This window comes from Eublepharis macularius, chromosome 1 (assembly GCF_028583425.1).
Source record: "Eublepharis macularius isolate TG4126 chromosome 1, MPM_Emac_v1.0, whole genome shotgun sequence".
NCBI lineage: Eukaryota > Metazoa > Chordata > Lepidosauria > Squamata > Eublepharidae > Eublepharis > Eublepharis macularius.
The window spans coordinates 250949183-250976932 of NC_072790.1; the positions used below are offsets into that span (position 1 = coordinate 250949183).

The window sequence follows — 27750 nt, forward strand, 5'->3', positions numbered from 1 at the left end:
AAGAGCCAAAATTCACCCAGTGAAGTTGCATCAGTTCAAACTCAAAAACAGCTACACAAGACCGGCTGTCTTTCATCACCCACCCACTCCCCATTCACCAGGTCTAAAAGAAAAGCCTTTTTTAAAAAAAAGTTTCCCAGTCCAGCCACCTGGATGAAATTTTGGCTCATTAGAGGTGAGCTGGTGGCCATTTTGAAGACTTTCCTCACACATCAATTCCAAGATGGCGCGGGAACGGGCAGAGAATAAAGTCCGACGCCCAAATTAATGTAGGACCTTTTTATTTTAAAAATCAATAGACAAGTTTGTTCTTTTAATAAAGGAAAATAAATCTGGAATGAAATCAAAAAAGTTACAAATAATAAAAACGAATCACATTAGCAGCCATTTCAAATGGTCCAAAATCCGTCGCAATAGGGCGAGCGCACAATCGCGGTTCAACATTCCACGTTGCTCATATTCCCCCCCCCCCCGCAATACACATCTAAATTATTGCATGATTGTAAAAAGTACAGCTGCAGAGGTCTGGGTGTAAAAAACCAGTCCAAGTTTTGCCCCTGGAAAACTGAGCATGTGGAGGGGCAAGGCTTTTCTTTTGTAATTCCATTCTTTGCTTTATTTCAAGACACATGCTTCAGCTGGTGGGCTCTGATGGACGGGTTCCATTTTGCCCCTGATAGGTGCCTGCCTATCACCACCAAAGTTTGCCCCCTGCTAAAATGTCTCTGAATGAGCTTTAGAGGAAGTTCAAGTGTTTCCAACTCTCCACCCTGTATGGCGTTGGATTTTTAAAATTGTGTACACCATCTACGTGCAGCCCACAAACACAGAGGGTCTAAAAACGATTAGTTTGCAACCACTGAGTTATTGGATAGTCTTATAATCACCTGGTCATGATGGCCAAGATGTTTTGGAGCCCTTCCGATGGTTTTGGTGTATTATCGGGCCAGATCTACTTACAACAGCCAGCCCTCTAGAGACCTGAATGGAGATCACACCACCTGCGCTGGAGGTGAACTCCAAAAAGAGCATTTTCTGTATCAGCCGGAAGCTCTGCCAAAAGTCTGAAAAGAACGCAAGTTCTTTGTGAACTTGGGGTGCTTACAAGACACAGTTCCTGGGACGTGCGTTGACTTTTGGCCAGCTTTGCACGCTGCAGAAATAAAACGGGTCTTGACTGCAGGCAAGAATCCATCAGGTCATGAACTCCATGGCCAACACGCAATAGAAAAACTAAGCCAGGCCTACAGAAACCTGTGGCTTACCATAAACCAGCTGCTACATATGGTGGCTCACCAGGGGCCCAAATGTCCTGATTTGGCCGCGCGCCTGAGATTGCGAGAACAGAGACGGACGGTTGAGTGCCTGCCAAGCCATAATATATGGCTAGCAGGCTCTATTCAGTTTGTCCATATATTATATTCATCAGGTGAGCAGGCCCAAGAGAGTCCCTCACAGCTCAGCAGCTATGTGCTGCAGAGGGTGGAGAACAAAACCAAAACAACGATGCCACTTTTCTGGCCAAAAGAAAAAAGAACAAGGTCCAGAGCTCGGGGGAAGAAACTCTCCAGAGAAGGGGCACATTCAGAGAAGGTTGGAGCAGGCCAGTTTCAGGAGTCTTGCAAATGAGAACTGCCACGTTTTGGACAAAATCCAGAATTGGATGCGTCTTGCAATTGCACAGGCAGTTTAACAGAGCAGCCCTCTGATAGTTCACCTTTCTACTGTTTTTTCCTACCAGATCCTCCCCAATTTGGAAGGAGGCTCACCTTTACAAGAAATCCCCGATTGCAGCTGTAAAGGTATCCAAAGTCATAGGGCAACCACCTGCCCACCACTGAGCTACGAAAGAGAGCTGGAGACAACAGAGAGGAGTTGACGGGCAAGCGAGATGGCGGCTTCACTTTTAACACCCGCCACGGCACAGTTGTCGTGACTGAGAACTGGGCATCTCATTCACGTGTGCATGCCCTGACCGCTACACTTAGGAGCTACACTTTTCTTAAAAACTAGCCCACATTACCCTAGCCCTGGCACACTTGGTTTGCCTCCTTCACTGCCAATGGGGAAACAAACGCAGCTCCAAGAATCCGCACTGAGCATTTGCCTCTAGTGGCAATTCTGGGGTCCAGAGACAACATTTATTTGGACAAAAACTGGCAGCTGAAGGGAGGCCTCCAGCCTGCCCTGATGTTTGGACTGGACTTACAATTGGGACAGCCTTCAGTGCAGGAGGAGACGGCCCCACTGACTCCACCCTGGCCAGACCCCTAAAACTGCCTGTGGCTCTACCTGGAATTCTCTTCTGCACCACAAACTATCCAGAACGCCTTTTGTAAAGGATTTAGAAGCAAGATAGCTGGGGAGGGGGGGGGAGCTTCCCTTAAGGCATTTTCTGTGTCAAAAGCTCCCCCCTCCCTGTGATTGTCTCCAACAAGAACCAAAGGACCTTGGCTGTCCACCCAACCTCCCCTCTGCCGGGCAAGCATCCAAATGGAAAAGGGAAAGAACGCTTCGCCTCTTCAAGAATTCCCATTTATCACCATCGCGAGACAGATGGGAGCGAGCTCTGGAGCACTGAGCAAGCGGGAAGGTGTCCCCTTTCCCTTCGCTTAAGAAGACAGATGGACAAGTGCCAGGGGTGTAGATGTACGCCATTATCCCCGAGTGGTGTGTTTTCAAGCCTGGCCTCCCAGTCCAAATCCAGGTCAGAAAAGGATGTCCAAAACAGTTCCCCTTGAGGGACAGATGAGCAATAAGGCACACAGTGCAAGGTCTGGAAAGGTTTGTGTGGGGTCGCCCCGGACTGGGTTCTGTTAAGTGAAGGAGGGGGGGAAAAAGCCCTTAGAAAGGTTCAGTGCCACAGAGATTGTTCCTGGCCTGGCCTTCTCTGCAAAGTGGAACCAAATGCGAGGTCGACGAGAAGGTGCCCAGGTGCATAGATGATGCTCGTGCAACCGTACCCTTGTCCCAGCTGCAGACACACTGAGGGCAAGGCTGGAACGCGGCCATAGATGTGACTTCTCTAATCTGCTGACGGTCATAGGAGAGTTTGAGAAATACTTTTGACGAGTTGGTTCAGGAATCGTCAAGACGAGACAAGAGACGAAGCCGTGCATCTTTAACTGCTTTGAAGCCACCTATTCCTACTGGCTTTCTTGTAGAACCTACAGGGGAAGAGCTTTGGGAAATGGCTCCTCCTCTGACAGAGTCCCTGGACTGGACCCTGAAGATCCGTCATGCTAACAGCGGCGCTTTCCCTCGCCCAAGGAGCCTTTCCCTGTAGGGATCAAACCCCTGGTATTCCTTCTTCCCGGGTTATGGCTGCTTTCACACATGGCGGATAATGCAGTTTAGGGATCGTTTGCAAATTGCAAACAATTGCTAAAGTGCATTGAAATGCCACTGAAAGTCGCATCTACATGTATTCATTACTTGGGGATTGCGTTCCCTGACATGGGAGAGACTAGCAGGAGTGCTCCTCCTTTAAATGGTAAGGTGGGAAGTGACTCGCAGACATCAGGGGTTCTGCCATGTGCTCACAGTCCGATCACAACCACTGGAGGACCAGAGTGTCAGACCTTACCCCAAATGCTAACAATTACCTTGCTTTGCAGTTACAAAACAAGATGGGCATCACAGCTGCAGCAATACCTGCCCTGAATACAGGAGGTTTGGTGGTATTGTCAGCCCACTGGAGCGAGAATATGCAGGACTGCCAAGATTCAGTGGCACAAACACAAGAGTTTTTACAACTTGATGGTCGTAGGCCTCTCGGTTTCCATCAACAATTGTAAAAGGTTTCCTCCATTGCATTCTCCAGGAATTCCGATAAACCTTGTTCCCGGTGCAACATGAAGAGAGCTGGAGACGCTCAGAGGGACCAAGACTTTTCAGTGACGCTGCCAGGATCCTCCCCCTCCAGAACAGCTTCAGCCACCGTCTTTAGAGAGAACCCAAATAGATCCTTGCCAATCAGTTGGTGCTGGATGGCTGAGATCAAGCTGACACTACAGATCGAGTCCACAACGTCTGGGACCACCCACCTCAGCATGAGTATTTTGCCCGCCTGGCTGAAATCTTGCAAAATCTTCAACTTGACATTTATGCTGGAAGCGGTGATCCGGCAAACCTCTTTCCCTGGTTCAGGTGCATCCGTTTCAGAGTTAGTTCTGCTCCTGAGCAAAAGACAACGCATCCCTCGGAGTGCAGAGTGGATCCAAGGAGCGGACCAGAATAGATAGGAAAGGGACGTACGAGGGATGTACAAGAGAAGAAGGAACTGGCCATAAAGAGTCTTGGAAAGGGTTACAAGCCAAGTCCCCGGAGAAGGTTGCCCAACCGCAAGGCAACGTTCAAGCTTTTCCATCTCAGGCACCCTAAGACTTGCACAAGGACGCACCAGCCAAGACTAGGATATGCCGATTGTTAAGGCCACCTCGGATACCGCCAACCTACAGCTCAACACCCACGCAGGGGTGCCCAACAGGGAAGACAAACATCTCCCCCTTTGAGACACGTCCTTGCCTACAATCTCCCCAGAATTACCCCCCCCCATTATTGCACATTGATTTCAGTATACATGCATTTTACATACGTACATAGATGTTTATGTCCCCTATATACATAGAACGATTAAAATTTGGTTAAGAAAGAGAAGCTCCTTTCTTTGTTCTTCAGAATCATTCATTCACCGATGCCCTGAGTACCAGATCAAGAAACAATATAGGTTAAAATATAATCATTTTTACACACCACCCTCTCCCCCACCCAAGAAAAAAAAATAAAAATCTTTCCTTCACATCATAAGAGGTCCATTTTATCACGAAAAAGGCGGGTGGGATGGGTGTCCTCCATCTTCTACGCCTGGCATGGCATGTGCAGCCAGAATGGTTTTCTGAATGGGTGCCCCAATGTCCATTTTGGCGCTTTGACGAGGAGGGTGGGCGAGGCACATCTTCCCCCTGCCCCCCCCATGAGGCAATGCTCGCCTGCCCCAACCCTCAAAGCCGAATGCTACTAGCAGGAACTGGTTTGGAGGTTCCCCTCGGTCAGGAGGGACGCGATGGAGGAAGGGCCGTAGGCGCTGTCAAACTCCTCGTCCGAGCTCAGCTGGTCATCCTTCAGGGAGGACTCTGCCGTGGACCGGGCTGCCTTGCGCCTAGATCCGAAGGAGAGAAGGCAAGCAACCATTGGCACTCATTCGGCAACGGGGAGCACAAAGCTGCAACCAGATTTCCTGACACATTCCCAACGACCGCAATACTCAAACCTGCAACATCCTTCAAAGCCCCCGTTTCCCTGATCAGTGTTCAACTAGGCTTCGCTAGATACTGAATTATCCGAGAGAACTGCTTTCAACCGTCTGGTCATCATCCATTTTTATCCTGTCTTTATTCCAACGATCTCAGCAGAGTAACAAACATTTCCACCCTCCCCATTGTATCCCTTGTGGGATTGGTTAGAACGAGAGCGTGCTATTGGCCCAAATGATCCAGCGAGCTTTATGGCTCGGTGGGGAATTGAACCTCCCATGTCGCAGCCAAACACTAACCACCACCCTTGTTCTTTCATGGGAACTGCTGCAGTTAAAAAAACCAACAACAGTTACGAGACAAAGCAATGAATCATTTAATCCTTGGATCAAATAAGATAACAGATGGGAAGCCCTGTGTACATCAGAGAGATCTATTGAAATATTATAAAAATATTGTATTTATTATTAACTGGTGTTGAGAAGCTTCTCCAGAGGAAGAAAATGCATCAGGAAAGCCAGTTCACACCTGAATCCTCCAGCACCTTTTCTGCATCTTTCTCTCCCTCCCCCTTTCTGTTTTGCAGTTTCCCTCTTTTAAGCAAGAACTGGAGGAGCAGGGACGGGGGGGGGGGGACGACACACACCAACCTTCCCATAAGGCTGTCACGTCTTCCTGTTTCCTGTTGATTCTCTTCCCAGGCCCACCTTTCCTTCTCCACTCTGCTCCTCCGAACACACGTGACTGCCGTGGCTACCCTCGTTCACTCACCTGGTTTCTTGCTGCCTGCCTCCCTTTGGCTAAACTGTAGGCTCTTTGGGGCACAGCACCGTTCTTTCTCAAGTACACTACTCAGCCAAAGCCCAAAAAAGGGGCGAAAATGTTGGGACTAGACCCATGGGAAGCATTCAACAATATCAAACACCCACTTAAATAAATTTTTTATAAATTTTCAATATTTAAAGTGCAAGTGCTATAAACAAGGTTAGTGCAATACATTAGTTATAATAAATATACTAAATAGCTAATTCTTCATAACCTCAAACAAGCAATATTGCAGCAACGATTCATATACAATTTAAATACATTCTATTGGAACAACCGGGAACAATAAAGTTGGTGTTCATGCGCGTTAGAATTTACTGCCGCCCAGACCGGGTCTCCGAGCCTATGATTTCTTCGTGGTTTTGCCTTTTACTCCTGAGGAAGCTTTTGTGAAATCTGTGCTTCAGCCGGCCCCAGATAGGGTGAAAAGGTTCGCCTTGCCAGTTCCAATCCTGCGGCTTTCTTACCATCTGGAGGAGACACCTTAAGTCAATTGTTGGAAGAAACGACAATGGAGGCAGGACATGAACACCAACTTTATTGTTCCCGGTTGTTCCAGTAGAATGTATTTAAATTGTATATGAATCGTTGCTGCTATATTGCTTGTTTGAGGTTATGAAGAATTAGCTATTTAGTATATTTACTTGCACTTTAAATATTGAAAATTTATAAAAAATTTATTTAAGTGGGTGTTTGATATTGTTGAATGCTTCCCGTGGGTCTAGTCCCAACATTTTCGCCAGTTTCTAAGGAAGCAGCCATTGTTGATTTGCAAAGCCCAAAAAAGGGCTGTGAACGTTTCTTACAGACACCCAAGAAGAAACGCCCGTGCGGTGGCAACGCTCCCCCCCCCTACCAGAGGTCCTTCTCCAGGGCCTTGATCCGGCTCTGCAGCTGCTCGTTCAACTCGTGCTCCTCCTCCAGCTCCCGCTGGGCCTTCTTCCGCGCAGCCTCCAGCCGCTCGATCTCCTCTTCGGCTCCGTCCACTTGCCTCTTCAGCGCCTTGACCCGCAAGCTCAGCTGCGCGCGGGGGAGGAAGAATGCAGTCAGGGTTTTCCCACCACCTGCTATCCCGCTCCATTCACCGGGAATATACCTGGGGGGACTCCCTGTATGCAAAGCAGGAACTCCACCCCCAAGCCAAATCTTGGTCCACTGAGGTCAGGGCGGTCTCCCAGGACGAGTGGCTCCCCTTTCTCAAGACAGAGAAAGCTCTTTCCTAACCATCGTCTTACTGGGGATGCTGAAGACTGAACCCAAGACCTTCTGACATGCTTTGTAAACAGCTCGGAGTGGGCATTAAGTTGTCCTGAAGGGCGGCATATAAATCGAAAGTTATTATTCTGCATCGGGGAAGGCAACTCGGCCACTTAGCTGGGGCCTCTCTCCTTGAAGACACGATACTGGGTCAGATTCATGGCCCATCCGGCTCTGCTTGGACTCTCAACAGCTTTCCAGGGTCTCCAGCAGAGGAAGGCCTTTCCCAACACTTGCCAAGAACCTTTTAACCGGAGCCGCCAGGGGCTGGATCCTGCACCTTCCTCAGGCCCAGCTAGAGCTCTGCTACTGAGCTGCAGCCCATCCCTGTTACAGTGTCAGGCACCTTATACCACGTTGGAAGGCTGCTCTACCTAACCGCAAGACCACGTCCACCAAAGAGCATTCCCTCACCCTGCAATGCAGGAGATCCTTTTTACTGGAAAGGTCAAGGACGGAACCCGGGACCTTCTCTGGGGGACGACGGTAAGAGCGGAACCACTGAGCCGCTGCCCTGCCTGGGCACGTGAACACCTTCAGCTGCTTCTGCCGTCAGACCGTCAGGCCATCTGAGCTCAGCCGTGGTTCAGCAGAGGAGCCTCTGCTTTGCATGCAGAAGGCCCCCGGTTCGATCTCCAGCATCTCCAGTTAAAAGGATCGCGCGGAGGTGATGCGGAAGAACTCCGCCTGAGAGCGGCTGCCAGCCTAAGCAGACAATGCTGACCTTGATGGACCAAAGGGCGGATAAGTACAAGGCAGCTCCCTGTCTTGGTGAGGGGCTGTGGCAGAGGAGCAGAGCCCCTGCTTTGCATCCCAGGTCCAAGCAGAGGCGGCGTCTCCAGTTAAAAGGATTAAGTCACGGGGATGTGGAAGACCCGAGACTCTGGAGAGCGGCTGCCAGCCCGAGTAGACAATGACAGCCCGGTGGACTCATTCAGTAGAAGGCAGATTTTATGCGAGATCTTTCCAAACACTGAGATCCTTTTCTCAGGCGCCGTTCCCGTCTGGGCGCGCCCCTTTTCCCCGGACCCGTCTCTCCCCCACCCACCTGATCTTTCTGGTCATTGACGTGCTGCCTTTCGTCGTCGATCTGGATGGTCAGCTCCTTCACCTTCCGCTCCAGCTTGCGGCTAGAAGACAACAGGATGCTCTTCTCTCTGCAAGGTGGGGGAAACGGCATGGCTCAGCCCGGAGGGTCTCGGCATGGCCTTGATCAACCGGGTTAAGCTAGCCCCGGGTGAAGGGATCCCTCCGTCGCAAGACCCTGCGGTCCAGGAGGAGGGGGATCCGGGAGCAGGTCTGTCAGGACCAGGAAGGGAGAGAGTGAGTGGGGAAGGCAGGGCAACTGGCTAGGGACAATGCCAGTCTAGCACGGAATCTCAGGCTTGGAGCCCGTTCCTCTCGTGGTGGTGCCGTTTCTGCTTGGAAGGCTCCTAAGCCCCCAGGAAGGTGCTGCCATGAGCAGAAGGCCTCAGTGCAATACAAACTCAGGGCTGCAGATGAGCGAGGAAACTGGGCTCGGGACGATACGGAGGAAGAAGGAGGGAAAGCTTGAGCCATGCCCCTAACCTTTGCTCCTACCGTGTACAAACACGGGTCGAATGGAGACACGGGAGGAAAAGCGTGGCAGCAGGGTAAGAAAGCTCGTCCAAAGCAGCACAGGGCACTTCTCCAAAAGCAACCCTGGGGCCACAGGAGACAGAACTTGGTCTCACAAAGGACCTTTGCGGCTCTGAACAGAGGTGGCACCCGAGTCCATCCTACAAGTGTAGTACCTGCACCATGAAGCCAGCCTGGTGAGAGGCCGCATAGCTTCCAAAGGGCCCGAAGGGCTAGGTCTTTATTTTTAAAAAATTTGCTTCATTTATAGCCCGCCTTTCTCACCGAGACTCAAGGCACGTTACAAAATTTTAAAAAAACAACTCAGTCAGGCAGCAAAGCCCAATAAAAAACGTAGCAGAACTGGGGTTACAGAATTGGAACACAGGGCAAGCAACGGAAATGGAACAAAAACTGCCCAGGAATTGTGGGTTAAAATGTAGAAAGTGCGTTACAAAGGTAGACTATAAAGCTGTAAAAGGAAGATTGATACGCACTATAAATATTGCAACAGACTATAAGCCTCTCCCTCGTCAAGCAACCTCCTCACCTATTCCACTATCCTACAGTTCTAACCTTTCTGTTCACTGCACTGCATTGTTTTTTCATTGCATGGGACCCTCCCACACCCACATCCACACAGATACCTTTCTTCAGCCTGGAGCTTGTCCTGCAGCTCTTGAATGCGCGACTCCAGCTGCGAGACGTTGGCGTTGGGCTTCTGCAACCCTTCGGAGCTCGCGAGGCGGCTCTTGAGGTCTTTGTTCTGGAAAGGAGGTTTTAAAGCAGGAGTTTACGCAAGCGGTGCAAAGCGGAGAACCCCAGCTTCCCTACGAAAATTGCTGCCTTTGGGGCCTTCCTGTCCATTTAAAAATGAACACACAGACGACGATTCCCAGAAGCAAAAGGTGGATCAAGACTCTACTACCTGGACGTGCACTCCCTCCCCGCCCATATCTACTTTTATGAGCTGCCTGGTTTACTTAAGAGGCAAGAGGAAACACTCTGCATGTTCTCAGAAGCAGTCTTATTAGCAACCCACAAGGCCCACGGCTGAGCCCTGGAATTCAGAACAGGTTCAGGGTCAGGTGGCAACGTTGCATCGATGTATTGGTAAGACGTCTTGATTTTTTTTAAACAAGGTGCCTCCCAATCATTCACACAGCAGCAATTTTTGCAGAGACACCTCTTGGGGCTAAACGCGCAAAGACTTCACTCCTATTGGCCAGTGACTTGCATATCAGAATAAATTCAACGCTCATTTCAAGAGCGAGGAACTTGCTTGGACAAGAGGGAGCGAGAAAACGGAATATTTGCAGGCAAGCCCTGAGGCTTCACAAGGGGGCAAATTTGTTCGACCTAAGTTTCCACTTTCTTCTGTTATGTGCGGACTGGTTCGCTGGCTTGAGTGGTCTAATTTCCCCCTCGCCTTTCTGTTGACTGCACCGCTGCACTCTAAGCGTGGCAGACAGAGCCCTGGATTGCAAGAGCAGGTGAAATGTTGGCAGAGGGGAGTGGGCTGGACTCTAAAATATTTTCGTCCCTTTCAGCTCTCCAAAAGCCCATTATTGTGGCTCCAGCTGCAGTTCCAAACAATGACAAAAGCATCCATTACGCTGTTATGTAATATTGCTGGGTGGAAGTTTTATGACTGGAGTTACATAACAGTAATTATTTTCCCCTTGTGCTGAAGGGCAGCCAAGCAGAAAAACAGCGTGGCAAGAACTTCACAGAGTCCCAGAAGAGCCTAGACACCTCCCTCTCTGTGTTTAAACATGCTTCGGGCAAACAGCTGCACAGATAGGAAGAGAATTTTGCAAGTCAGGGATAAAGTGTTTCCCGCCTGTGACACCAGCTGCCAAGTATCCCCATGGAATGCAAGAAAACGAAGGAAGCGAGTTGCTGGCGCTCTTGGCGGCAGAGGAGAAGGCAACCGAGGCTAATGACAGAGCCGATCTATCCACACTGTGGCACTGAGAGATCTCTGTCTTTTGGTGCTACACCTCTGAAGATGCCAACCACAGCTGCGGGCGAAACGTCAGGAACTACAATGCCAAGACCACGGCTATACAGCCCGGAAAATCCGCAACAACCATCGTTCTCCGGCCGTGAAAGCCTTCGACAATACCCTGGAGAGCCAATTCTTTGGCCAGAGCCACGGCTGCGTCACTCCAAAATGCATCCCGAGCTACAGCCAGCGAAATTCTGTATACGTGGTGGAGCGTGCCCTCAAGTCATAGCTGACTTACGGCTGTGTGAGGAAGAAATGTTTGTGAAACGCTTTTAGTCCTAGCTGACCCCTGGCGTGGTTTTCATGGCAGGAGACAAACAAAGGGAGTTTGCCACTGCCTCTGCAACCCTGGTCTTCGTTGGAGGTCTCCCATCCAATTACTAACCAAGGCCGACCCTGCTTAGCTTTGGAGATCTGAGATCAGGTTCACCTGGGCCATCCAGGTCAGGACAGGTTCATTGGGGGGAATGCTGCTGTGACGGACTCCGCTTCAGATGCTGAGATTTCCAGTCAGTGAGCTATGATTGACATGTCCCCCCCATTCCCCGCCATGTGGTTAGCCTGAAATGGCAGTTGGGGAGGGAATGTTGGGGAAGCTGTCAGTTGGAATTGGAGGGAAAACAAGAGAGGGAAAGAGAGTTGGAGCCTGGCTTTGGACCAGAGAGGGTCAGCCAGAGAATCCTCTGTGTGAAGAAGAAATGTTTGTGAAGCACTGTTAGTCCTCGGACTAAAGTGGGGAAAACCAGCACTAACTCCTACTTAGACTCAAGAGATCTGGGGATTATAGAGGGCCAAGGAAGTGGGTAGAGAGGAGTCTCCCCTTCAGTGCCAGGAACCGGGTTATAGCTCATAACTACAACGCCTGCCCAGTTATCTAGGAAGGGTTTGTCTCAGTGGAGCACCCTTAAGTCTGGAGAGGAGGGAAAGCCGTGCTGTGTTTGTGTGTATAAAACATCTGTGAAGCAGTGTCAACCTCTGAAAGAAGCCAGCAACCTAGTGTTATACCAAGTGTTTTGCGCCTCACACCAGTGAAGCTGCTGTATAAAAACCTTTCTGTTTCTTCAGTTCAAACACCTGCCTACCTGCCTTCACCGACTGTAAATAAACCTTCAGTTACGTTTTGAACCTCCCCAAGATCTTGTGTGCCAGTTTCGGCTAAAGGGAAGCGCAAACCCCTGATCTGTCCCCTACTAAGACTCGGCTGGGTAACCATTTTTAATATTCCATAAGGGTGGGGCAAGAAAGTAAGTTGAAGCTTAACATCAACCATGCTACCAGAGGCTTCCCAGCCCAGGATACTGCTTCATAGGCTTAGAGAGGAGAGGTTTTACCTCAGGGTAGGGGAAGGTCAGCCCAAGCCTGAGTTGGACGTGGGTTTGTGGCAGCTGCCATTAGCAGAGTCGAACCACACAGAATCCAGTCCAATGGTTTTCACCTCTGCTGAACCCAATCTTTGCAACCTGGGCAGATGATAGTTAACTCGGCTTCCTAAGCTGACTTTGAAATGCAGCCTGGGGGAGTAGAAAAGAGCAAGAGCCCAGTAGCGCCTATAAGATTAACAAAATTGGTAGTTGGCTATGAGCTTTCGTGAGTCACAGCTCACTTCTCGGTATCTGAAGAGGCGAGCTATGACTCACGAAAGCTCATACCCTACCACAGATTGTGTTAGTCTTATAGGTGCTACTGGGCTCTTAAGTCTTTTCTGCTGCTACCCATCAGCCTGGACTTCTGGATCCAATCTCTCCGAGCACCTGGAAGGCCAATTCAGCCCGCAAGAGGAGCGTTGCTGAGTTATTTGGCTCGCTTTAATTACTGCGGAGAGCAGAAGCACAGGGATTCTCAGTTCTAACATTTATTCAGGGGCTCTTGCTTCTAAAGCGGTACCTTTGCATAAGCAAAGTCTCGCTTTTTGCAAGCTCAGACAGGAAAAGGCTTCCCTGGGAAGAAGAAGCAGCCGGCTGAAGACCGCTCAGAACCAGCCAGATCTCAAAACAGCTTGTCAGCGAAATCAAGGGACCCTGTCCAAAGTGGCGGGGGAAGCTGAGGTAATTTCAGAGCCTCCAAGCAAACAAGCCCGAGGGTTGCCAACTCTGGGCCGGGAATTCCTTGAGATTTGGTGGTAGAGCCTGTATGGGGTGGGGTTTGGAGAGAGAGGGGACCCCTGTGGGGTATAATGGCATAGGGCCCCTCCAAAGCAGCAGTTTTATCCAGGGGAACTGATCTCTGTTGCACTCCACCTGGAGGTTGGCAACCTGAACAAGCTCCGAGCCCCTCCCAGCTCTTCCGAGCCAAAAGGAAACGGGAGGCCCCAACTTTCAGCAGCCTGAAAGGGCCCTTCACTTACAGCGAAGGGGCTGGGCCTGCGCCACAATCCATCTCAGTCTCCGTGTGAAAGACAGCAGAGAATTCAGGTGCCTGAGAGTTTCAACACCAATTTCTTTAAAATAAGAAGCAATGTCTAGCTCTCATGGCTTAAAAGGGGCCAAGCCACACCTTAACAACAGATGCAAGTCCACCACAGGGGCTCACAGCCAGATCGCAGCTGCAAATTCTGCTGGAACTCCATTTAAAAGTGAGGTAGGCCCCAATTTATACGAAGACTGCAGCTTACAGGGAGGACAGGCTGTCCACCAGCCAAAATGGCATGTGGGGGGGGGGGATATTTGCCTTGTCTGGGGCTCTGCATGTGTCAGCATGAGCTCTGGAAAATGGAGTGGGGGGACAGGAGGAGCTCCTCTTCCCTCCCTGTTGCAGTCCCAATCCCAAACAGGCCCCTGCGGCACTTTTAAATGGAGGAACTCACTGCTGCAGTATGTCTGCGAATCCCCCTGTTGGACTCGCGTACGTTGTAACATGTCGTTTGGTCCTAAGCGCAGTCAACGAGTCTCACAAGACACAGGGATGGATGAACGAGATTTCCGGGGACAAAATTTTAAAAACAAAACTAGGACAATGGTGCAGATTAAGGGAAATGGTGTAAATGTGCTGAAAAACATGCTAATTTTCCTGCTTGTTTCAGAATCCAGCTTCATTCCTTACAGGCTTTCTTGCTGCATAATTGCAGTGCAGTGTAGTGGTTAGAGTGTTGGAAAATTCCTAGATGGCATGAAAATTAGCAGGCAACACACAATTCACTGCAAGCCCCCTTTCCTAAGCACGCTCAGTCAGAGCTTTCTCTAATGTATTTTTTGCAGAAATTATAAAGCTCTCTCTGACCTCTCTCTATTTCTCCTGAATTTCATCTGTGGCTTTCCATTCAGCGGTCATCTTTGATGAAACTCTTGTTCAAAGGGCGCACTGCTGGGGGTAAATTCGCTTGCTTGAAACTTTTTAAGGAGCAATTGGATCTTTTGCTGTTCTTCAGATAATTCAGGAGGCGTTGATGCCTAGAAAGGGGTTAGCATCTGCACGGGAAGACACGCTCACATTAGGAACCATACTTGATTTGTCACCCTTCTGAGAAGCGATCCAGTTTTTGGTGCTCTTCTAGGTTCCTCTGTACATTAGAATTTGAAGCCCTGACCCATCTGGTGGCTCTAATTTTTCTTTCGACTCCACATGTTGTTCGTCAGTCCAGCCTTGCCTGTACATGAAGAGTAGACTTTCTACTCCAAACATGAGCACAGAAACACAGACATTTTTCAGGTTGTGGCCCTACCAGAGGGCTCAGTTTCCATTCATTTTATAGGGCTGTGTGGTTTCCTTCTTGCAGGCTCTGTTTAGTTTGTGTCTTTTCCTCTTATGGTTTTCTTGGAAAAGCCAATCTTATGGAACAGCCAGAACCTCCTCTCAGTCAGAGCAAAGAAGTCAGCTGGGCCTCCCGAAAGCTCATATTGAAATAAATGCTATTTGTTGGGGCAGTGGTAGCATGGTGGACCATCTCCCTGGCATGCAAAAGGTCTCAGGTTCGAGCTCCGGCATCTCCAGTTTACAAGCAGCAGGCAGCAGGGGATGTGAAAGACCTCGGCCTGAGATCCTGGAGAGCTGCTGCCAGTCTAAACAGGCAAAACTGGTTAAGAGCAGCAGGACTCTAATCTGGAGAGCCAGGTTTGATTCCCCACTCCTCCACTTGAAGCCAGCTGGGTCCGTCACAGCTCTTCCAGAGCTCTCTCAGCCCCACCCACCTCACAGGGTGATTGTCGTGAAAACCGCTCTCCACAAAGGGCTCAGGGCGGATTACAACAATTTAAAAACACATTAAAATTTATTTATACAACATACAACCATAAAAAGTTTAAAAAACATTCAGTCATACAGCATACACAATATAAAAGCCAGATGGGAGAAGTCAATAATTATTATTAACTCAAGGGCCTGATTCAGTATACGACATCTACATATGTACATATGTCTTTAAGGCACCACTGGATTTCTGTTTTGTCCTCAATCGCTTTTTCCACCTCCTGGAATGAACAGACCCTGCTATAACGTTGCTGATCATTGCACAACCCTCTCCCCCATGGCTTACAAAGCTGTTACGATCAGATCCACCCAGCCCACGTCCTTTGAGAAACCGAGCCACGGAACGAAGCCACGCCAGGTAGCTCTTCCTTCAGCCATTTTGGTTTAGCCTGAACTGGGCAAATCTGGCAGCAGCGAGAATGAGTGCATGCCGGGCAACGTTTTTCTTTTCTATCCCTTCTTTTGGACGTGCATAAAAATATCTCCCATCACTGACGGTGGACGGGATCGAAAGAAAATCTTTGCACCCGCAAGAAGCTCTGCCAATTGTTCCGCCCCCAATGAAGCGGTTTTCTTTCAAGTCATACCATTGGTCCATCTAGCTTAGTATTATTTATTCTGATTGGCAGCCACTCTTCAAAGTCTCCTCCCACCCAGCTACCTGTGGCTGTTGCCAGGGACTGAACCGGGACCAGGGAGGCTTTGCCAGCTAAGAAGGTGCTCAGCCATTCCTCCCTTCCCCAGCACTGCTGTCCCCTGCATAGACCTGTATTTTTTTCCCAGAACACACAGCCCTGTCCTCATTAAGAATATTTTTATCCCGCTGTTCTCCCAACACTGGGGACTCAAACAGGCTTACGAGAAGGAAATAACCCAAAAATACAACTCAGCAACCCGGATGCCCGACAGGCTGTGCCAAGTCTTAGACTGACACTCTAACCGCTATACCACGGTGCCTCACTCATAAACAATAAATCATTTGATCTGGGCCCTCCCCGCTACTGCAGGTCAGGTTCTGAACCTCACAAAATCTAATAATAATAACAACAACAACAACATTCGATTTATATACCGCCCTTCAGCACAACTTAATGCCCACTCAGTGGTTTACAAAGTATGTTATTATTATGCCCATAACAACAAAGCACCCTGTGAGGTGGGTGGGGCTGAGAGAGCTCTGAGAGAGCTGTGACTATCCCAAGGTCACCCAGCTGGCTTCAAGTGGAGGAGTGGGGAATCAAACCCGGCTCTCCAGATTAGAGTCCCACGCTCCTAACCACTACAGATTGGGGGGGCACCAGGCTAGCAGGGGCCATGGTGCCACCCCCCCCATCCTTCCTGCCCTGCCATCTCTCACCATAAGCCGCCTTCCAAAGATCTGGCGGCAAGCCAGGATCCAGCTCCTCTTTGCCATTCATCCCCTAAGCCACCTCCATCAACAGACAACTTACTAATTTGATTGCTGTCTCCTTCCTAATCTTCACGCTTCTCTGTTTAACCACACCCGTCTTACACTCCCTGGATATTTCCCCCCCTTGGGGAGTGCATGTCATCGAGGGATGCTTTCACAGCTGGGATTTCGTTTTTAAATTTCAAACTCAGGGCCGGGCGTTATTTAAATTTCCAGCCTGCCCCACGATTACATCAGGGCTCGCGTCAGCTTGCAAGGCAAACGCAGAACACGTCTACGACTCTCCCCCCAAGCTTGACACGGGCTGATCCTCTTGAGGTTTGATCTCCCTATCTAGCCATTAGCCGAAGGGCTGCGTGATTTATTTATCAGAGCACAGGCACTGTGCCCTTCGATCCCCGAGGCGGCCTACAACGCTTTTTAAAAATTACATTGCAAGTTGTAACAAAAGAAGTGTTTTTAAAAAGCCGGCCAAACCCCAGCCGATCAGACTAACGTGACAAGCGGTTGCGTTGCCCAGCAGAAGGCAAGAGGAAGCCAGCATCGACTTAAGCAGACTCTGAAAAACTGCTTGAACCAAGCCGCCCTAATTTACTAAAGCTAAAGAAGGCGCCAAGCAAGCTACATAAGGGAGAAAGTTTCAGAGGCTGTCCTGAAAGGCAGGCCCAGACACATGCAACACACCTACCAAATCTCTGAAAGCAGGACACAAAACATGGCTTTCTCCCAGGGCTCATTTCAAGGGGGAACGCAGTTCCGGCAGTTCCCCAAAGAGGTCACATGTCAGGTGGCCCCACCCACCTGACTCTCGGCCATTTTGGGCCCGTTTCAGCCTGGATTGGGGCCGAAACGGCCGGGATCAGGCCTCTGACGGGTGCTGGATCACTCTCCCGCTCAGCAGCGGCCTGATCCTGACCATTTTGGGGCCCTTTTTGGCCATTTTCAGCCCCTTTTTGACATTTTGGGCCCAATTTTGACCCTGAATGGCCAGGATTGGGTCCAAAAAAGCCTGGATAGGTGATGTCAGGGGGTGTGGCATATGCAAATCAGTTATGCCAACGACACACTTCCTGTGATATCAAGGGGCGTGGCATATGCTAATGAGTTCCTCCAGTTCTTTTTTTCTACGAAATGACCCCTGCTTTCTCTAGAGACTAGACAGAATCATGCTGGATGCCACGGAATGTTCACTAACAGTCCAGAAAACGGACAGAAAACTGGGCTTTGTGCAGCTTCTCCAAGAGCAAGAAGGAAGATCAGGGTGGCCAAGGGAAGACATCATACAGGACCCAGGTTGGGAACCAAAGGCCCTTCAAAGACACACAAACCACTCTTTCACCGCATCCTCTCCAAAGCAACAGTAACCAAGGCAAACATCTCCTTCTGATGCAGCTCAGCTGTTGACGGCCATGCAGGAGCGGGGCGAAGCTGAAGCAAAGGAGCAACTGAGATGCAGAAAGAGGGGGTGGGCTATTGCCCACAGTGGGACCAAGGAAGGTTCCAGAAGCCTGAGCAGCTAAGGGCAGATGGTTCCCATTGGACGGAGAGCCAGTTTGGTGTAGTGGTGAAGAGCAGCAGGACTCTAATCTGGAGAGCCGGGTTTGATTCCCCACTCCTCCACTTGAAGCCAGCTGGGTGACCTTGGGCTAGTCACAGCTCTCTCAGAGCTCTCTCAGCCCCTCCCACCTCACAGGGTGTTCATTGTGGGGATAATAATAACATACTTTGTAAACTGCTCTGAGTGGGCATTAAGTTGTCCTGAAGGGTGGTATATAAATCGAATGTTGTTGTTATTATTATCATTATTATTATTCGAATTATCTGAAACACAATCAACAATAAGCAGAGGTCACATGTTATTATTGACTGGCCTTACTAAGCTGACACAAGTTTCCACCAGAGACCTAAGTATCAACCAGATATCTGCGGAATATGTACGCTGTTCCAAGTAGCACCACCTTTTGCAGTTCTGTAGGTGTTATTTCAGAAAGCTGCAGTTTTTCCATATGAATGGCAAAGTTTTTCGAGATGGTGCCCAGTGCCCCAATGACAATGGGGACTACTGTTGCGTTCTTCTTCCATAGTCGGGTGGATTCTATTGCCAGATCTCTATATTTAATCGTTTTTCTTGTTCTTTTTCTTTGACTCTGACATCCCCAGGAATTGCAGTGTCGATTATCCAGACTTTTTGATTTTCCACGATTGTTATGTCTGGTGTATTATGTTCAAGGTGCCAATCAGTTTGAATTCTGAAATCCCACAAGATCTTGACTTCTTCATTACCTAGCACCTTTTCCACCTGATGTTCCCATGAATTCTTTGATACTGGCAAGTTATACTTTTTACACAATGACCAATGAGTTAGCTTTGTGACCCTGTCACGTCTAGCTTTGTAGTCCGTCTGTGCAATTTTGCTGCATTCAGAGATAAGGTGGGACACAGTTTCAACTTAGTCCTGGCAAAGTCGACATTTTGGATTTTCACTGATTTTCTGAATTTTGGCTTTCATAACATTCGTTTGCAATGCTTGTTCTTGCGCTGTGAAGATCAGGCCTTCAGTTTCTTTCTTGAATGTACCCATCTTCAACCATGCCCAAGTTAGGCTGTTGTCACTTTTTCCTTCAATAGTTTTTAGATGTTGCCCATGTAAGGGTTTGTCCTTATTTAATCTATTCTCAAACTGTTTCTTCTTGTATTCAGCCTTTGTTTCAGTTGTTTTTAATATATTCTCTGTTTTCACAGCTTAAAGTAATTTTTCTGTATTTCTACTGAAGTTGTTTTTATTGTTTTTATGACGATGATGACGATGATGACGACGACGATGACAACGACGACGGGGCCTACAAGGGAAGGTTCTTTGATGCCCGTTCATCTCTGTCCCTGCTGATGCTGTGTAGCGCCAGAGTTTAACATTGCCACGAGTGCATAGATGGGTTGGTGCTTCCAGTTTGCAAGTCTCAGAGAAGCTGCAAGTTGGATAAGGAGTGAAAGTGTGTGGCTGCTAAGCCAGCCCTCCAATTCGGGAGTAAACCGAAGGAGACCGATTCCGAATCTTCGGACTGGACTGGATTTGTGCAGTAAGCCGTTTCCCATGAAGAAAAGCCGTTTAAACTTCACCAAGCAAGCCTGCTAATTTCTCCAGCACTCATCAGTGTTGCCGGATATGGGCCTACCCAGCAGCCTCTGAGCGGGCGGGCTGTTAAGAGGAAGGGCTCGTGCAAACAAAAGCATCCACAACAGCCTCACCTGCCTCTCCAGAGAGATCTTGTCGCACTCCAGGTCTTGCCGGACAGAACGCTCTTGCAACAGCTCGGCGCGCAATTGGTCGATCTGGAGAAAGAGAGAGGAAGGGGTGGGCTTAATGCGAGATTTCCTGTCCGATGTTCTACAACCTAAGCAGGAGAGGTCTGCTCCGGGAGTGACACAAAATGGAACAGAAGGCCAACGGCACAACAGACAGGCCAAGAACAACAACTAGAAGACAGCAATGGGGGGGGGGCTCCTTTTTCTTTATCCCCCTCAGTAATTGCTAAACATTAAAACAAAGAAAAGAACCTTATAACCTGCTGCCTGCCTGTCTCTCAAGCCCAGAGAGGGCTGCCCCAACTGCATTATCAACCCACTTGGGGTGGCAGGACTTTTTAAAGGGAGGGGTCCAACAGCTGAGAATGCTGCCGGAGCCGGAAAAGGTATTTTTCGGACTGGGAATGCTGAGGCACGAACCTTCTTCCCCCACGGCACATGGCCTGCTCCACCAAGCTCGTGCTTGCACAGCTACCGACACCCCCATTTTGGCTGAAAAAACTCCATATGACGTTGTGCTTACAGGGTTACAGTGAAGCATATGTGTCAGCCGTGACATAGGTGTCAACAGCAAAAGGTGCAGGAAGCAAGACAAGATGGAGTTGTGGGGGATCCTTCCCACAATAGGATCTCTTCCACCCAGGGGGGGGGGCGGGATATACATTTCATGCCTTGCTTGTGAACTTCCTTGTGAAGTCTGGTTGGTGGAAGACGGAAAGGAACATGAGAGCCAGTTTGGTGTAGTGGTTAAGAGTGCAGGACTCTAATCTGGAGAACTGGGCTTGATTCCCAGTTTGAAGCCAGCTGGGTGACCTTGGGTCAGTCACAGCTCTCTCAGAGCTCTCTCAGCTCCACCTACCTCACAGGGTGATTGTTGTTGTGGGGATAATAATGACATACTTTGTAAACCGCTCCGAGTGGGCATTAAGTTGTCTTGAAGAGCGGTATATAAATCAAATGTTATTGTTATTATGATGATGACCTGGCTTTCGTGGTTTACCCAGTCACATGTGGGCTGGACTGAAGTGCGCAGGAGGTAAAATGAACCCTGCCTTCTCTAACATGCGAATAGTGGTGGTGCAGACCCCCTGTGTATCAGCAAGTCCCCTCTGCTGTGATCTCCCTAGAGTAGGGGTCCGCAATCTTCGGAATTCTGGCAGAGGGCGGTGGGCGCAACCACAAAACAGCAGCCACAAGAAGCAGAGCCAACCACCAAAGGTCAGGGAGAGAGGTTATGCGTAACTCTAACAGTAACTCATCAACATTTCAGGCAGAAGCTTTGCTTAGCAGAATGCCTTTTAAAACCAACGTATTGTTGAAAAATATTTTCTTGCATACGCACAACAGTCATGCCGTGACTGAAATGGCAGCTGCCGCCGAAGCAACTTTAAAAAAAAATTGCAAAGCCGATCAGGTCTCCAATCACCCGTCAGGTGCCTTGCTGGCCAAAAGCCCTACCTGGCCCCATCCAGTTTCTAAAAACCACTTGGAGAGCACCAGGAAAAGTGTCAGCAGGTGCCATGGTGCCCTTGGGCAACACGTTGGGGGAACTGTGCCTTTCAGGAACCTAGGCATGGAGAGTCATTCTCTTCAAGCACTGGCAATAATACAACTTACCTTACAGGATGGTTGCTAGAGGTTACACCAAGATAAGAGATGCAAAGTGCTTTGAACATTCAATATTTACAACAACAGCAGGCCTTCTGCCGGGAAGGTGATCTCATTGTGTACCAGGGAGATAAACAGCTTTACTTGCGTGTTTTGTGGCAAGACAAGGCCAGCTTTTACACACCCTTGCAGAATTCAACCCCTTGGCCCCAAGATCCTCTGCCAATCACACCTACATATAGAGAAGGGCCCTGGTATACATTTGACACAGATGAGGGCCTGAGAGACCAATTTTCTCTGAGCAATTCAAGTATTTGGGGTTTTTTTCCAGCTGCGTATGAGATGTGAACCAAGAGCTCATATAATGCTGGTGAGCAGAATAAGATATGTAGGCTGAAAATCTGACCACATGGCTGATGCCACAGGCTCTGAGGCTTGGCTGTGGCTGTGGGCTGCCTAGAAGCTTTTGGTGGGTCTTAGGACTACAGAGAACTTCTAAGGCAAGTCTAGATGGGCTTGCCAGCAGCTATCAGCCATGAGAGCTAAACGGAACCTCCATATTCAGGGGTAGTATATCACTCCATGCCAGTTCACACACAGCTGGAGAGGGCTGCTATCTTGCGTCCCTGTTTACCTGGAATTTCTGGAAACATCCGCCTGCTCACCGTTGGAAAAAGGACATTGAACTAGACAGACCAAGACCCATCAGGTCCCTTCTTATGGCTTCCCACCAGGGCTCATTTCGAGGGGGAACGTGCAGGAACGCAGTTCCTCCAAGAGGTCATATGTCAGGTGGCCCCACCCACCTGACTCTTGGCCATTTGGGGCCCATTTCAGCCTGGATTGGGGCCAAAATGGCCCGGATCGGGCCTCTGACAGGTGCTGGATCACTTTCCCGCTCAGCAGCAGCCCAATTCTGACCATTTTGAGCCCCTTATCGGCCACTTTCAGCCCCCTTTTGCCATTTTAGGCCCAATTTCGGCCCTGAATGGCCAGGATTGGGTCCAAAACAGCCAGGATAGATGATGTCAGGGGGTGTGGCATATGCAAATCAGTTATGCCAATGACACACTTCCGGTGATGTCAAGGGGCATGGCATATGCTAGTTCCTCCAGCTCTTTTTCTACGAAATGACCCCTGCTTCCCACCATCTTCCAACAATTGCATCGCTTCCCTGCCCACCAGAGATATATCCATTATGACTTGCTTGCAAACTTCCAGGTGAAATCTGGTTGGTGGAAGGTGGAAAGAAAACCTAAACGCGGACCATTCAGGATAGGACTCGGCCTAGCTGCCCTTTCATTCACCCACTGAAGTTCGGCAAGCAGGTGAGGCAGTAATGGATTCCAGTTCCCCACCTGGTCTCTGGTGCGGTTAATCCTCTCGGTTAACAGCTCGACTGTGCTCCTTTCCTCATCCAGTTCTACTTCAAGACGTTTCGATTTGTCCTGCAAAGGGAGTTTAAAAAAGCAAACAAACCCACGTTTGTATACAAGGGTGGGTCTGAAGAGATCCCAGAAGTTTTACAGGCAAGATCAGCTGACAATTGGTGCTTTCTATATGGCCTAGTCAGCTTAATGTTCTTGTGAAACATAAGAAAAGAGCAAGAGTTTAGTAGCACCTGTAAGACTGATAAAAATTGTGGGAGGATGTGTGAGCTTGTGAGACTCACAGTTCACTTCTTCAGATATTTCTTCAGACCTGAAGAAGTGAGCTGTGACTCTCGAAAGCTCATCCCCTACCACAAATTTTCATAGTCTTACAGGTGCTACTGGACTCTTGCTCTTTTCTACTGCTACAGACAGACTAACACGGCTACCCATCTTGATCTATCACCTTTGGAAACAAATTATTTTTCCATGTAGGAAAATGTGTGTTTCGAAACATCCAATGGGCAGCAAGCAAATTTAGATATGTCATTAAAAATGAAAATATACGCAAAGCAAGCCGCTTTCTCTATCACCTCTCTGGTAAGGGCATACAGAGAGTAGTGGGTTCTTTGAAAAGCAGTGGTGCCCCCTGCTGCTCAAGAAAGATTTTGCATCCACCATCCACAAGCTATGTGCTATACTGCTGAAATCTGATCTGAAGCAGGTTTTGAGACTTGAGCTGCTCTTAAGATGCCGAACGGATAAAGCAAGATGGCCTCGCCCCCATTCCAGACAGACATTCTTCTGCTAACACTGCGTCGACCAGGGCCAGGGCCTTTTCGGTCCTGGCCCCGGCCTGGTGGAATGCTTTGTCTTGCGAGACTAGGGCCCGGCAAGATTTGCTTGCATTTCGCCGGGCCTGTAAGACGGAGCTATTCCGCCAGGCATATGACTGACGCCAGGCAGTGCCCCCCCCCCCGTGAAGGGGGGGTTAAACTATTCCCCCATGTGAACACAGATGTTGCTGCCACACTTATTATTACAGTATGGATTTGCTCTGGTAACATCGCTGTGTGATATACTAAACTTTTGCTATGTGCTGCTTTTAAAAAATTTTTTAAATTATTTATATGTAATAGATGACTCTGTAGATGATATGATTGTGTTTTTAATGTGTTTTAATGATGTGTATATTTGTATTCTGTTATCCGCCCTGAGCCTGCGGAAGCAGGGAGGGCGGAATATAAATACAATAAATTAAATTAAATTAAAATTAAATTGCACTGCATGCTCTGAGCCATTGCAAGAACCAGGGGAGGGGAGGCAGGTGGAATGTATTTCTCTAAGGGGAGGACCTGAGCAGGTGCCTGGATAATTTCTCTCCCTTTCCTCCCCTTTGTTGAAAGCGGAGCAACAGCACAAGGCATCCAGTGTCAGCCACAGAGGTGTTTTTGTTTGAGACGCGAAGCAAGGATGAAACATTGATCTTCCTCTTTCTCGAAACGAAGCTCGTTTTCTGTTAGGTCAATACCCATGCATGCACAACTGGATCCATTCCACCAACGGCGATCCCTTACTCCAGCTCAAGGAGTCTTCCCCTGATACAAGAGCGGCCTCTTGTTTCCCAGGAAGGCATCTTGCACCAGGGGAAAAGAGCTCCCATTAGCAGAATGAATCCAAATGTCTAACCCACTAATTTATTATTCTATAAAGCATCCCAAAGATGCTCTACACAAAACCACGACATGGAGCGGAGAGGAAGATAGTTTCAGGTGAGTAGCCATGTTAGTCTGTAGTAGAAGAGCAAGATTCTAGTACCGTTGCACTTTAGAGACCAACGAGATTTCCAGGGCATGAGCTTTCGAGAGTCAAAGTTCTCTTTGTCAGATACAAGAAGTGGAAAAAGGCAGGAGTCCCTATAATCCAGGCAGAGTGTGGGAGGGGTGCTGCGAATTGGAGTGTCTGGAAGCTAGCTATAATACATATTGTAGTTAGCTTGATAGAGCAGGGGTGTGATGTGCAGAAAATTAGCATATGTAGTTTGAGAAAAATTCTATAGGATAGAGCTCCATTGCTCTATCAAGTTAATTACAACATGTATTATAGCTAGTTTCCGGACACTCTAATTTGCAGCACCCCTCCCACCCTCTGCCTGGATTATAGACACTTCTACTTTTTTCTACTCCTTGTATCTGACGAAGGGAGCTTTGACTCTCGAAAGCTCATGTCCTGGAAATCCCAGTGGTCTCAAAGGTGCCACTGGACTCTAACCTTGCAGTTCTTCTCCAGGATCTTCTGCCTTTACATCCAAAAGAGGAACCCTAAAGCACAGGCCTGAAGGTGACTCAGGACTTCATTCAGAGAAGAGAAATACGAACCTCCAGAGCTTTGACTTGCCGGGATCGATCATCCTGGGACCGCCGCTTGGAGTCCATCTCCTGCTCCAAGTTGTGGAGGCGCTGCGCCAGGAGCTCCTTATCCAACACGGCGTTCTCGCGCTCGGCTTGGCTGTCCTGCAAGGCCTGCTTGAGTCGCACGACCTCAGAGAAGGCAAGCACAGAAAGCTCAGGGAGCCGAACTTGCCTCCGCGGGGGTCAAAGAGCAGAGATCTGAACTCGGGGTCCCCCGCTGCCCTAAATCCTGCATGTTGCACCATATCTGATCTTCACCCAGAAGAGGCATCGGGAATGCCATTGCTTTTGTATTTTTTTGATAAATTACTTTCTGGACTGGACTAGAGAGTGCTGTCAAGTCATAGCTGATTTATGATGACCCCTGTTGGGATTTTCATGGCAAGAGACTTAACAGAGATGGTTTGCCATTGCCTGCCCCTCTGCAACCTTGGTCTTTGTTGGAGGTCTCCCGACCCGGCTTAGCTTCTGATATCCGATGAGATCAGGCTCACCTGGGCTATCCAGGTCAGGGCATTTTCTGGACTACATACTCTTTTTTTTAACACCATATGATATATCCGTTTCAGTTTATTATTATTATGAACCAGGATCAGAATCTAAGTCAGTAGTATACAATAATATATGTGAGATACAATAATTACATATCTAGGGACTGAATACAATGCTCGCAGGAGTGCCAACTGGAGCACATGTAACACCTATACTGCGTCAGCTGCATTGGTTGCCGGTGGAGTACCAGATCAGATTCAAGGTTTTGGTACTAATCTATAAAGCCCTAAGCAGACTGGGACCAGCATATCTGCAGGACCGCCTCTCCCTACATATGCCCTGGAGGACACTACGAAAAGCAACTATTGGTGGTCCCTGGCCCCAGGGAGGCCCGCTTGGCCTTGACCACAGCCAGGGCCTTTTCGGTTCTGGTCTAGATCTGGTGGGACTCTGTCCATCGAAACCAGAGCCCGGTAGGATTTGTTGTCCTTTTGCAGGGCCTGTAAGACAGAGATGTTCCGCCAGGCATATGGCTGAGGCTGGGCTAGGCCTGCGCTGGCCATGGGGGGGGGGGAGGCGTGAATGAATGTTTTAACCCTCCCCATCAGATGTTCCACTACCACTCTGCTTATTAACAGCTTAATAGCACCTGAAAACTATAGCAAGGGTTACTGCTGCTCTCTTTTATTACTATGGTTATAACTGATTAAAATTTTAATAATGTTTTTATGTTGTTTTTACGGCTAATGTATATATTTAGGCTACGTTGTGTTTAAAATGATGTAATCCGCCCTGAGCCCGCTTGCAGGGAGGGTGGAATAGAAATCCAATGAAATAAATAAATAAAATTGTTAAAATTTCTTAAAATAAGTTATAATATTCTGTCTGATCTTCCCCATTTACATAATTGCCACCATGTTCTCTTTTCAAATGGTGGCAATTATGTAGGTGGGGAAGATTTAGATTTTCCTTGAATCTTTTTTTTGGGCGGGGTGGGGGGGAGAAATGTATACTTTATGTTAGGTTTATTGAAGACATTGCATTACTTATATTTTATAGTCTGTTTGACTTGATCTTTGAGGTACTTGTTATTTATAGCCTGATTCCCTGATTTTTGAGGAAGTTGTTAATCATGGTCTTATATCGGATCGAATTTATTGATTAATAACTGTTATGGCAAAGAGCAAAAAAAGACTTAAATACATGACTGCATCACCATAATCAGCAAGCTGAGTAATACGGACTGCAAGTACCTCAAATATCAGTGAGTTATACGGACCATGATCAACAAGCACCTTGAAAATCAGTGTTTCTACTTCGCAGAGAGAGGGCCTTGTTGCTGAAGGACGTATCTGGTTCTGCTCTGAATATCCTTCTTCTGGCTGCCTCCTTCCTCAGGGAGCTCGGCCGGTTCTTCGCTGACCTGCATAAACCTGACCTGCCTGACCTCACTTCCCTCGGCCCAACAGAACCAACCTGGAAAGCTCTCAAGGCCCACACGATCTTCACTTCACAAAGACCGACATTTGGCGGGTTAAAGAATCAACTGTACAACCCCTCAGCCAAGGGTTCTAAGGCCCTCGTTGGCAACTAGTTTTTGCTAGACAGCCATTTTGCTAAAGAAATGAGGAATGTTGGGAAATTACCTCAAATGCCGTTCTCGCCACGCTGGGAAAAAAACTAGGCTAGGCCTCCACCTGCCATGTGCGGAGAGGGTGTGAATGAATGTTTAACCCTCCCCACCAGATGTTCCACCACCACCCTGTTTTTAACAGATTAATTGCACCCGAAAATTATATTAACTGTTGCCCATGGGTTTTATCCAAATGAAGCTGAACAAATAACTATGTAATGGTTGCTGCTATCTCTGTATTTATTACTATAAAACTGATAATTTTATAATGTTTTCATACTGTTTTCATGGCTCATTTGTACATTTATTGCTGAACTGTGTTTTAAATGATGTAATCCGCCCTGAGCCCGCTTGTGGGGAGAGCGGAATAGAAATCCAATGACATAAAAATAA

General features: G+C 48.5%; 1 protein-coding gene across 3 annotated transcripts in view; it reads right to left on the reverse strand.

Annotated features, from left to right (window-relative positions):
- Positions 1–270: 270 nt before the first annotated feature.
- The window catches only part of CGN (cingulin), an 82717-nt gene continuing 55237 nt past the window's right edge, over positions 271–27750 (reverse strand). For all 3 annotated transcript variants that reach the window (XM_054997773.1, XM_054997763.1, XM_054997782.1), the window contains 7 exons: positions 25200–25361; positions 22810–22899; positions 19787–19870; positions 9584–9702; positions 8386–8494; positions 6937–7100; positions 271–5161 (listed from right to left, as the gene is read on the reverse strand). In XM_054997773.1, the coding sequence (XP_054853748.1) occupies positions 5020–5161; positions 6937–7100; positions 8386–8494; positions 9584–9702; positions 19787–19870; positions 22810–22899; positions 25200–25361 (870 nt within the window). In that variant the 3' untranslated portion in view covers positions 271–5019. The remainder of the gene's footprint in view (positions 5162–6936; positions 7101–8385; positions 8495–9583; positions 9703–19786; positions 19871–22809; positions 22900–25199; positions 25362–27750) is intronic.